Source organism: Leuresthes tenuis, unplaced genomic scaffold (assembly GCF_036924035.1).
Source record: "Leuresthes tenuis unplaced genomic scaffold, fLeuTen1.0.hap1 SCAF_9, whole genome shotgun sequence".
In the NCBI taxonomy this organism is placed as follows: domain Eukaryota; kingdom Metazoa; phylum Chordata; class Actinopteri; order Atheriniformes; family Atherinopsidae; genus Leuresthes; species Leuresthes tenuis.
In genome coordinates, this window is record NW_027325363.1 from 6596421 (window position 1) to 6609270 (window position 12850).

The 12850-nt window shown below is 42.0% G+C and overlaps 1 protein-coding gene across 1 annotated transcript in view; it reads left to right on the plus strand.

Annotated features, from left to right (window-relative positions):
* The first annotated feature begins 2258 nt into the window (after positions 1-2258).
* LOC140314035 (mitogen-activated protein kinase kinase kinase kinase 5-like) overlaps positions 2259-12850 on the plus strand; it is a 32452-nt gene continuing 21860 nt past the window's right edge. Inside the window, exon 1 of the mRNA XM_072392058.1 lies at positions 2259-2554. Within this exon, the coding sequence (XP_072248159.1) occupies positions 2447-2554 (108 nt within the window). The 5' untranslated portion in view covers positions 2259-2446. The remainder of the gene's footprint in view (positions 2555-12850) is intronic.

A 12850-nucleotide genomic window follows, 5' to 3' on the forward strand; every position in this document is an offset into this window, starting at 1 on the left:
ATTGTGACACACAAGCAATATCTGTATTTGGAAATCTCATCTAAATCACTGTATAAATGTTAAGTTTAAATGACTCCAGTTTGATTCAAGTACACACTTGTGTTGGGGAAAAAATCACAGTGAAGTTATATTTATCAGCTTTTTATTTTGAGCCAGGCAGCTCCTCTCAGAAGCTTTTAACAAATTAAAATAAATGATAACATCTCTCAGCTGCTGAGGCCTGGTTCTCTGAGACTTTTATCCAAAAACGGGTCAAAGCAACAAAAAAGGGCATTTTTCTTCTAAAGGGCCCTTTTTTCTGATGGATCGTGTTGGTTACAACAGACCACAGAGGTAGAAGTCCAGGCTGTGACTGTGAAACCACTGAAGAACACGAACAGTCGCACCACAGGAGGAGTGGGAGCATGTCTGTGTTTACAGCTTGTTGGTTGTCACAGTCAGTGAATGAAGACGCCAGCCGTTTGCTTCACCACTGGTTCAGTTGACCTTTTATTCGGCGTGGTCGGACATGCAGAGCTTGCACTTTTTGTTTTGTGGCGGATGGCATTTCGTGGTACCTCTGCCTTTTGTGGCATCTGATTTGCTGCATCTTTTGCAGATAACTGCATCGTGTTCACCGTCCCTTTTGCGAAATCAGAACCACTTTTGTTATATATGCTGCTGTTCTGTGGAAACCGGTTCGTCCTTCTCCCGCCTCTCCAAATACAAAAATATGCACCAACAAAGGAGAGTTTTCTGTAGGTGTGGCAGAGCGTTGCTTTAATAGACAGCGAAGGAAGCCTAATTCCAAAGAAAATGACAGGAAGGCGTCTTAGAATAACATTGCAACAATGATGGTAAAGTCATTTAATACATCTGGGACAACTCAAGACACATCGAGTGTCTTCGATACATCGCCCACCCTAAACCTCATCATTACTTCTCTAAGACTCATTAGAGTTGACGTTGTTTTGATAACGTCTGAGTGATTGTGTTAAATAATCATAGTTTAGCTGTAACCGAGCAGGGACTGAAATATTACTGAAGGTTACAGCTGTGGTTTGTTTGTAAATGAATCAAAATTTGAATCAACTAAACCAAAAAAAAAGTTCCTGGATTTAAAAAGAAATTCCTCCTTAAAATGGATGGAAACACCCTTGTTCTTAGCTGGGATTTTACTGTGTGTAAGAGCTTATCGGACTGATCTGAAGTGGTTTGAAATAAAAGAATAGAACGGCGACTTTGACAAAACTCACGGTCAGCTCCTTGTATTGATTATTCAGAAGTGTTACAGACTGAATTGTCGCCAATAAGAGGGCCTTCGTCTCTCTCTCTCTCTCCCTTCCTGCCAGTGCGGACACTGTTAGAAGCTGGACTCTGTCGGTGTTCCTGTAAACTCTACCAGCCGTTATAAAAGGCCTTTGATTGATTACCAGTTTTTATTTGAGGAAATGCCATGTTTCCTGTTTTTATTCAACAGTTCTGTGCCTGAAAATGTCGCTCAGTCTGTCTGCTCTTCACCTCCAGGTGTGACACAGAAATGTCCCGCCGTCACTCAGGGTAACCAGAGGACCAATCCAAGCAATGGGCTGACTTCTCATTAAGCACCATCTTTAGACGTGACTGATCCAGTCCTAACTGTTCTCTTTTCAGGTGTTTCCAACAAATGTCATTCAGAACAGTTTAAGAAAAGCTGTGAATACCAGCTCATGGCTCCATCTCTCAGTTCATTCATTCATTTTAGCAAAAGACTAAGACTAGAGAATTAGAGCAGGTAGATTTCAGGCAGCGTGTATAGATACAGAAGTTATTCTGTCATGCTGACAGGATGTAAAAGGGTGCCCCTCGTTTGAACAGGATATGAACAGGAAGCCAAAAGGGAGCTCCAAGCATGAGTGAGTCTTCTTGCAAAGCTGCACACACACAGCAGTGGGCGTAAAGCTTAGACTGAAACTCGCACTGAAAAACCCCAAACAGCACAACTGCAGTTAATCAGCTCACATATGCAAGATGCACACAGACGTTCCCAAAGTACGAGACCGAAAGTCGTACTAACCCAGCAGCAAAGCTGCTGTTAACCAGCTGCAAACGACGCACTGTCCCTTAGTTTGTGCTTATGTTTGCTCACACACACTGCCAGCCTTTTGCCTAACACACTCTAAGAGCCAACAATAAACAAAACCGGATTATGCAAATGAGCAGGGAAAAAAAGCTTAAGAGAGGCAGAAAGGTGTGAGGTGGGAGGGAGGGAGTGACAGAGGTAGGGAGGATCTAAAGTAGGCTGAGAAACAGAAACAGGAAGGCGTGTGTTTGACTGCAGTTTGAGTGAAATACAAGTGAGACACAGAGATTGTACGTGTCCTTCCTCAGCAGCTCTCCTCTCCTGAGCACTCATCAGTTTTAGATGGAGATGCCCGTTAGTGCGTGACATGCCTGAGGAGGATTATTAGTGACACAGAACAACAGAATGGATTTCCAACAGAGGGCAGCTCTGGATATCTCCACCAAGAACCCTCAGGATGATTTTGAGATCCTGTTGAGAGTTGGAGGAGGAACCTACGGAGAAGTTTACAAGGTCAGATTTAGCTTTTTTTTTTCTTACCACAGCTGGTTAGATTTTTAAAAATGAGACTTTCAGAGAGTCTCTGAAAAGTGACCACATGATGAAACTTTTGAGGAGGAACAAAAGCGTTTAAAGCTATAAAATCATTTGTATGAGGATGTTTGTTGCACCGGCTGCTACCATCTCAAGTCAAGCATGTCTTACTTCTGCATACTTTTTTAGCCGCTCACTCTTCACCGCTCGTTCCATAACGACACATTGGGCGTTTCTCAAGGTCTAACACGTTCATGTCGACTTTCTCCATGAGTTTAGAATAGAAACATGGATGGGATTGATTTTAGTTACGTTGGTTTGTTGCAGTCACAACCTCGGTGCAGCCTACCCAGCTAGAGGAAGTGGTTTAACTAGAAGTGAAAGTATTCTTGTCAATAACCTTTTTTTTATGATAGTTTTACTCCATCTGAAAAAGTTACTTTAGATAGTAATCAAACATCTCTTTAAACTGTAATTTCACTCATTCAGCTGTGTGAGAACAAGCTCTAAACAGAAGCTGGGACACATTAGTAGACATTTTATTATTATTTCTTATTATATATAACTATATTTGGGTGGAACTAACAGAACTGGCTGTCTATCTACATTATTTCTGCCATTTTGTTTTGTTTTCATTCAGGTTTCTCTTCTTGTGTCTCTTCTTTAAAACGGGTCGTAGCACAAGTGAGAAATCAGACTTCTATGTGCTGCATGTTTAAATTAGTGAGGTTGATATGAAATGTCTTTTTCAAAGTTCACAAACACACAGACATGCTTCAGTTACAGGATCTTTTTCATGTGAGCCAATAATCTGCAGCCAGCTTTTAACTGGCATCTATTAAACATGAGCCATGTCGTTCACACAATGAGGAGAACTTTTAGAGCTTTGCTGGTGTTAATGCAGCAGTTAGGTGTAATAATGTGTCGGCCCCCCCCTTAGCAACCAAACCAGCTCCATCACAGGACCTGTTGATTGGGCTGAGCTGCCAGCTGGACAAGCCCACTGCAGTTGAGGAGTGTAACTGCTGGGAAAGGTTTGCAACATGTGAGAGCAGCAACTTTAGGTGTTTCCAGCTGAGCGTTGTGTTGTAATGAGATCAAATGTTGGAGCCGGTGAACCTGCATACTCCAAATGCTCAGATTCAGTTAGCTCATCCAGAAACAAAGATGTTAACACATTCAAACATTTAGACTCATAGACAGCAAGTGAATCTGCTGCCTCTCCCAAACTGTCCTGCAGAAGGACGCCGCAGCGAAGCTTTTACTTTATCCAGAGATGCTTTGTCAGCCTCATGGTGACGGAGGCCCGTGATGGTTTGCACGGCGCGAAAAAGGAGAACACCTTCAAAGCCGTTGTGTTACTTGGACTAAGCTGAAATTTGAAATGATTACCAAATATCATTAAATGTTTTTCCTGTTCAGAGATGGAATATGAACCTGTTACACATTCATTTAGCTGTTTCTGGGGGCTGACTGTATTTTAGAGGATTCTCTGGTACTTTCCTTAAAGTCAGTCACACCTGAAACGGTCTCCTAAAAAAGAAGAGCCCACATACACCTCTCAGTCGTCAGTGGGGTGGTTCTCTCTTTTAAAATGACTGTTTTGTGCATATCAATGATTCTACACTGCAAGTGACTACAGAGCAGAGATTCAGCCAAAAGAATGGATCCAGCTCGCAGTTGAACTCAGTGTGGGAAACTAAAACATGCCGAACTTCTCATTTTATCGACTGATTTAAAGTCTCGTTGAGCGGTGAGTTTCTTTTGTCGTCTCCTCTATTTAAAGGCAGATGTTTTTCCCAGTGGATGATGTGGAACGATCAAAGTCGCCGTAGGTTTTTGGGTACACAGAATTCCTATCTGATCCCTTTGTTCATGTTTGTGTCGGCTGTTTGTTTCTGCTCTGTTTTCTGAATGATTTCAGTTGGGTTTGGGAATATTTGTCCGTTTAAGCACAGCTCGCATTGGTCTGAGTTTTAGCCGGTTTAAAAGAGCCGGTTCAAGCCGGGACTTTTGGTCGTGCCTCAGCGACATGTTTTTTGAGGCATGGAGACCGAATGTGGGGGCGAAGGTGACACACCTCTGAGCCAGCAGGGAAGATGATAAAATATACTAGTAAGCGTAATAGTGACATACGTATGATTCCCTGAGGCCGGGACACTGTTTAAAAGCACACCCGGGCGTGGTTAAACGCCACATCTGTCTGGTCAGTGTGAACGATAGACGGGCTGCAGCAACTTCTTTTGTTTAAAATGCAAAGACTGAATTATTTAAAAGTAAAAATTAGTTTTATTATCCACATTGTCAAATGTCAGAATCACTTTATATTCTTTGGAATCCTTGATGGACCAAAACATGAACTAATCATTCACTTTTTATGACAAAGAAGCTTTAATCTCGTGAGGTTATGCCCCAATTAGAGGACATTTTGGGAAATTATCAAGCTGTTCTTCCATGATCTGCAGTAAACGGTGACTGTAACCGCTGCAAAGCAGTTCTCTGTAGAGCGAACATACTTCCTCTCAGCAGATTAGTTGATAATATTGTTCTGTTTGTAAGAGATTTGCATGGTTGCCTGGTAGGAACACCCACTCACCAACAGAGAGAAGGTCAACACTAAAATAGCTCCTTTTAACCTTATCTGGCTTCTCCACAGCACTTTAAAGTGAGTTTCTCACCCACTTACTCAGACACTCACCTGCCTGATATTGAGTGGGTCTTCCTCATGTTGCCAAAGGAGCTCTGACTGCTCAGAGCACAGACCAAGAACACCCAAGGGTGTCCTGGACTCAGACAGATCTTTTGGATTGGGCTTTCTTCCCTCAGATACCATCAGAGTGGTATCTGAGGAGTTTGGAGGCTGGGTGAACACCTCAGACACTTTGTTCTGTCCTTTGAGCCTCTTGTAAGCTGCTTTTCAGGGGTCCACTGTGGTCCTACAGGGAGAAGCTGCTGCTGTAGATGCTTTAACCACAGCGTCTGTGCAGTGAATTCAGCTGTACTCACACGTGTGATGATCTCCCAGAGACAGTGTTCCAGTCAGATTTTTTTGGATAAATACCACAGAGTTAGTTTCATATCATATAAAGAAGATAAAACTGCAAATGCAACACTTTTGCATCATCGGGAGAGGTGAGAAAGTAGTTCTCACTGCTGCTTTAACACACGTGTGTGTGCTTGTGCGTGTGATGACCATTATGGCAGCAGTGACACTTTTTTTAAGTTGTATTTTTAAGTCGCATAAGAATGAAACCTAAGAAGTAGCTTTACCACGTCGGGGGATCTGAAAGATGCACAGACACTGCAGCAAGCCTGTTTCAAACAAACCACAATCCTAAACCCAGAGTAACATTTATGGAAAATAGGTTTTAAACAGCTTCTCGTATTGTGTGTGAGAGGCTGTGACCAGCAGAGAACGAGAGAACAAAAACAGCCTGTTAACACGTAATAAAGTGAGTGTAAAACGAGTTTTAAGCAACTCGTGCAAAGAAAGAAATATGATAATGATGCGATTAGGTGTCATGTCAACATTTCTACCAGCTGAGACAGCCTTTCTCAATTTAAACTGTCTGTCTGTCTCTCTCTGCTTCAATCCAGCGATGTGACGCAGGCAGTAGCTTGTTTAACCTGCTGTGCAGCATGCTTAATGTATGATGACCTGATCCACACATCAAAGCCCAGGGCTGTTTGTTTTTAAGGTTTTCATTTGTAGAATTCTTTCTATGTTGAATGTGTTTCTTAAATGGTTTAATTTGTTGTTTTTAAACGATGTTTTACGGTGTTAACTAATGCCCAAAATAAAACCACTGATAACTGGTGAGATGTGTCCTGTTAAAGAAATGTTCTGACACTGCAGTTATCCTTTCAACATCAGTCTGTCTTTCTGATGTAGTGCTTAGAATTTAATGCAGGTTCTCACATGGAAACCTGTTCTCATAGCCAACAGATTTATGCTCAGTTCAGACTTCTTTTGTCACCTATAGCTCTGTCTTTGGGGGAGATTTAAGGCCAAAGTTGCAGCTCGTGGTTGGTGCCAGGCTTTCTGTTTTGAGTCAGGAACCTGTTCTTTACCATTAACAGTGGAAACATGTCACACCAACCTGGACTAAGGTGAACACCAACTCAGACTAATTGCACCTACTTTAGGCAGGCAAAGGCTAAAAAAAGGGCACTTATTTCATCAGACCACTGAGGGAGTTGAAGATGATAATTAAGATATTTAAGCCCCAACAGTGAAATGTGAGACATTCAGCAGTTGCACAGACAGCCTGGTCTCCTGAAAAGGTGAAGTTTCTGCATGCTAAGTCATTCGGCGTGTTCATGCAAAGCTTTTTCGTACTTTATTTTGAGGCCCTGCTTTGTACGTTTGTGCTCACGTAACCATTTGACATGTTATTTGAATGCCATAAAATTTCTCACCAAAAGCTTAAAATGCATGTAAATAACACGACAAAAGTTCAAAAAGCAGCGTACTACTTTTACTCGTTGCAGGGGAAACATCTCAGCACACAGTCAGCTCTTAAAATATGAAATATGGAACATAGTGGTTTAAAGCCACCAGACGGTACTGAGTTGCTCAGCTGGTATCTTGCATCTTCTTCTCCGCACACATGAAAACAGGATATTTGGCCTTTGGTTCACCTTATTGTTTTAGGTTGTTATGCTAATATTTACTGATTTGCAGCTTGCAGCTCAGCTGAGGTTGATGATTGAATTCAAGTATTTCGTCTTAAACCAAAGTTGGTGATCTTGGCCGTTCGAGACGATTCAGGGATCACCAAAGTCAGTCCATGTGTCTGTTTTCACCGGAACCAGAGCTTAAAGACGAGTTGGCCTCGCTGCAGTTCTGGTTCTGAGCAGTAGGTGTCTCTGCTGAGTGTACACTGCACCACGGGAAGGTTCGCACCTGAGGTCATACAGTACGACACGATTCACACAGAGATAACTTCAGTTTGGGCCGGTCGGTGGCGTAGTGGGTCGTGCAGGCGCCGCATGTATAGAGGCTACAGTCTGCACCAGATGGGCCTTTACTGCATCCCCCTCTCTCTGCTTCCTGTCTCTCTTCAACTGTCCTGTCCATTAAATGAATAAAAAAAAGCCCCCAGCAGAAAAATAAATAAATAACCTCAGTTTGAATGATCTGTTGTTTCTCTAACATTTGTTTTCTTAATGTAGTTCAGACATGTCGTATAGATGACTATAGAGACCGGTTTCCACATTTTTCCCTGCAGGTCTTCCTTTTCGAGTGTATTTTCAACTCTTCCACTCACACAACATGTTACAAAAATACACAGAACTGTACAGCGAAGCTAAACAAAGCAGCACCAAAGTGCTCGTCTCGCCAGGTGTTGTGACATCACTTTTGGGGTTTGCTCTTTGCTCCCAAACTTAAGAACAGTGAGCATCTGAGATCAGCTGGGTTCGTCCTCTGGGGATCATGAAAGACTTCATTTAAAAAAAAACAAAGTTTCTGTCTTTGTAAACAACCTGAACGTTAAACCGTGGTAAAAACTTAACCTTTTCCTTTGGAGTTCAGCGTGCTGGTCATGTGGCTTTAAATTTCACTTCACACCATGTGTAGTTTCAGAAATGCAAGGCTTTCATCTTGTAGAAAGGTGAAGCCTCAGAGCCTTTTGGGCGTTCTGTGCCATTTAATGCACAACCCAGCGCCTGACTAGAGCTTTTCCTTCTACGTAGCTTATCGTGAGCTTTGACGTTAGCTGTAATGTTCTCTCCTCATTGGTAAGTCGCTTTGGATGAAGCATGGCAAACACAACATAAACAGATATGATTGTACAAGTTAAGAGGTCACTTCCTCTGCATGCAGTCATATCACATCACGGTCTGAGGACTGAACAAACTGTTCTCTTCTCGTCTTTGCATGGGTTACGTTACCTGCCTGAAATAAACGTTTGATAGTTGTTTTGATCAGAGCTCTGTTCTGGCTATGGGAGGGACTCAGATCGGACTAAGCTAAGTGCATCTCAGCATCTAACCATGTCATGATCTTCCTCGTCTTACATTAGAAGCCTGATTCTTCTTATCTGATGTGGCTTGTGCTACTGAGCTGCTCTACAACATGGTGCAAAAGGAGTCATAGCCCAACAGAAGCTAAAAGCTGCACCTGGAGTGTGTGCAACCTCAGGCATGAAATGAAGAAGTGAGCAGAAGAGCACATAAGAAATCTGCCTGCAGAGCTGCCTTAACTGTGTCAAGTTTCTGCTGAAACACTGTGGTTTTGTGTGTGCACATGTGTGCTTTAGAATGAAATGTAGATCAATTTTGGTTGGTGTGGATTTATCTTTAACTTGAAAAAGAGGAAGAGAGATTGACTTTGGATGCTAAGAACTTAAAGCAAATCATAGTCAAATGGGACCACATAGCAGGCATTAGTGTGTGTTAATGTGTGTGTGCTTTAGCACTTTATCTGATCTCATAAAGGAATAATCAGCTTAGCTCAGCTGCTCAATGACCTACTGTGAAGTTTGACATCTCAGTTATCAGAAGGTTCCCTGGTGTTTAAATCAAATGAATGACTGAACTTTTTTGGCTTAAACGCACCCAAAACTGTTCTTAGTGATAAAGTTGAAACTGTTTTAGTGAAAATCTGTTTGTAATCACAGACTGAAAATGAATTGTAAAATATTGCAAAAAGAGGAAATACTTTCGTTTCCAGCAGCCGCAACTTCAACGATGGACTCCTCTCAAATAATAAAGACTTGTCTCCAACAAAATGAAGCTCCGACACTCTGACGTTAAAATGAGCTCATTCGCTGGTCTTTGCTGCTTGTCCTGAAGTTTCACGCTGCTTTAGAACCAAAACGCACCACCTGTTCTCCAGCAAGCAGCTCAAAAGTCCAGACTAATTTAGTCATGCACTCCTGGAACAAACCTCCACCCTGTGTGCTGTTCTCTGCCGTTGATTACGTTCAAATCAGCCTTAAAGCTGTAGTTCGGATGCCACTTTAAACCGAACTGTCAGCCTGTTCTTGCACTAAACGTCTTTATATAAAGGCTTTTGTGGCACTTTATATCTTAGTTTTTAAATTGCTGCTAACACTCCTGCTCTGATTGAGATGAGTCAGTGCTGCCGTATCCTAGCATAAAGTGTACTGAAATGTTGTTTCCCCCAAAATAAATTTAAATGGAGACAAAAGACGCAGCTAAACTATAAGATGAGACATCACGGAAAAGATGAAGTGAAGATAAGTGCTAAGTGCAGAGAATGGTACAATTCATCATGCAGTGTTGCATGCTGGGACAGCAGCGCCATGTTATGAGGTTGGGCCTCCACACTCATCTTTAATTTATTCCCTGAAGTGTCTGAAATATTCTGAAGAAGTATAGTTAAAGTTAAAGGACCATGTCAAGGAACCACATTAAGCAAGATAAACTACATAAATATGGATATTGGACTGGAAGGTGCAAGATATGCTAACCCACAAGCTGGTGTTTCTGTTCTCCTGTAGAATCCAACCCCCTCATTTTAGCCCCAAATATTGTAACAAACTAATTCTAAAGCGTTCAGGCTGAGAGGTTTACGTTGTACAGATGTTAATGTTTCCAGATGTGCTTCTTATTGAAGGCATGAACGCCTGATATGAACTCCACGTAAACCGATGAGCAGCAGAGTTTAACTGCACAGGTTGGAAACCAGTCAGGTGATCACCCAGAAAACACAGGAGGGGCAGAGAATGAAAGACATAATAAGACAATTTTCTGTGGGTTGATGAATTATGAGACGGTGTAGGCGTCTTATTGCACATGCTTGTTGTTATTGTAGAGATAACAGAAGACCTAATTTCCTTCTGCTTCACCTACTTTCACCTTCAGCTGTCGTCTGGCTCCTTTTCTTTTTGAGAAAAGTCTCAAACTTGTTGAAAGACAAAAAACCTGCTCTGTCCCATTATTCCTCAGATAATGTGTCGTACTTTTCTATTATAAGATATTAGAATAAGTCTGTTTTAATATCTTCCAAATAAACTTGGTTATCACGGTTTATGAAATCCACAAAAGCGAAAGATATGATCACAGCTGCTCGACTATTCTTTGTTTGTTGCGGCCGTAAAGATCTGTGAGATCGAATCTTTTTTCTTTTTTTCTACCAGTTTTCACCAGTTTTTGAGACACTTCCGGGTCAGTTATTCGACTGGATCCCAAGAGAGTTAAGAGCACTTTATCACTCTGCCTCAGGCGGTTCATAACACACAAAGATGAAAGTGGTATTTTCTCAATAATGTCTGTTAGACGGACGCCAGGAAATATTCAAAGACCATCTTCCAAATCAGTGAGATACAGGAGCCCACAGTACTTATTAATTCCTTAGCTGGTGATTTATGTCGCAGGTTACAGCTGCTACTGGGATTAAACTCAAACTGTTAAAAAATGAGGTTATATTGAATGAAATAAGATTGAGTTTGAGAGTTGACAGAAATGCTGTGGTTGGGGGTTGGCTCTGTGGCTTTATTAACATGCAGGGGTAATATGCTGCGGTTGTAGAGCAGAAACTACACAAACATGTTGGTTCTTGTTCTCTATGGATCTTATTAATACATTTTTTCCTACTGTGAGATTTCCCGTGTGGATGAACTGTTTCGGTCAGTGATGTACGGTTGTTTGTTTTCGATGTGACATTCGATTGGAGCGGGTTGGATCTCGGTAAAACAGAAGTAAGCGGGGTCCACTTCTTCTTTTGTTTCTGTTGAGGCAGATTTTAAATATCACCCTCATCCTGGTTTAATTAAGCCTCTGAAAGTGTCGTCACAGAGGTCAGTGGAAGGAAACACCCCTGAGGGTGGAAATGTTTCTGTGGAAGGTCTACGGCTGTGACACTTTACTCTTGTGTGTGTTTCCTTGTTTACTTGTTTACTGACTGCAGGGCGTCTTTCCTCTCTGTGACACACACTGAACTGAAAGGAGTTTCCGATGTCGTTGCTTCCACTCTTGCACTGTCTCTGAAGGCTGTCAGTCTCTGCTTCAGACTCCAAATGACTTGAACCGATTGTCTTCACAGCTTCCCAGAAGACACTTATCTGCTTAGCAAAGTCATGTGTGGCTCAGTTTTAACCAGAAATATTGTGTAAGATGAAGAAAGAAGCACAACAAAGCGGTGTACAAGTACGTAGAAGCTGCTCTGTAACCATAAACATGACTAAACTTTTCCCAGAAACACAGATCATCCTCAAACTGATACAGAAGTTCTGTGTAACTTGTGGTCTCTTACATGTTCCCTCAGAAAACACTTTCTACACACAGTTGTAGTATGAGACTGACTGGTGAATTCATATTTCATCTAGTGGACATATTTTTTATTGTAGTTACATTCTGAGCATGTTTTTAGGGCAAACTACTGTCAATAAGCCCATTGATGGGCTGAGGGTTATTCTTTTTTATCTTTTAAAAACTTAGTTATGTACAATTTTGATGAAAGTCGTCATGTTTTAGCTGATAGTTACTGCTGAAGCAATAACACAATAAATATATAAACATATTGTCATTATTTAACAAAAATTAAGTCAAAATTCAGAAGTAGTTTGTGAAAAACTGAGATTTCCACAGGAATGAAGGAAAGTAGCAGCCAGGGAGGAAAACAGGAAGGAGTGGCCAGGATCTTCCCAGGAGTGGATGTCCCAGCAAGTTCACCCCAAGGTGAAAAACCCAAGTAGCTACATCTCAGACTCGACAGGCCTCAGTTAGCATGTTAAAGGTTAAAGGTCATGACAGCACAGTTAGAAAAAGACTGAACAAGGATGGCTTGTTTGGAAGGGCTGCAGGAGAAAGCCTCTTCTCTCTAAAAAGAACATGGCAGCACAGCTTAGGTTTGCAAAGCTGCATCTGAACAAAGCTCAAGACTTCTGGAACAATGTCCTTTGGACAGACCAGAGCAAAGTGGAGATGTTTGGTCATAATGCACAGCAGCACGTTTGGAGGAAACCAAACACAGCATATCAGCACAAACACCTCATACCAGCTGTCAAGCACGGTGGTGGAGGGCTGATGATCTGGGCTTGTTCTGCAGCCACAGGACCTGGGCACCTTGCAGTCATTGAGTCCACCATGAACTCCTCTGGATACCAAAGTATTCTAGAGTCAGATGTGAGGCCATCTGTCCCACAGCTAAAGCTGGGCTGAAACTGGCTCATCAACAGGACAATGATCCCAAACACAGCAGCAGATCTACAGCAGAATGTGTGAAAAAGGAAAGAATCAAGGTGTTGCAATGGTCCAGTCAGAGTCCAGACCTCAGCCTGACTGAAATGCTGTGGTGGGACCTTA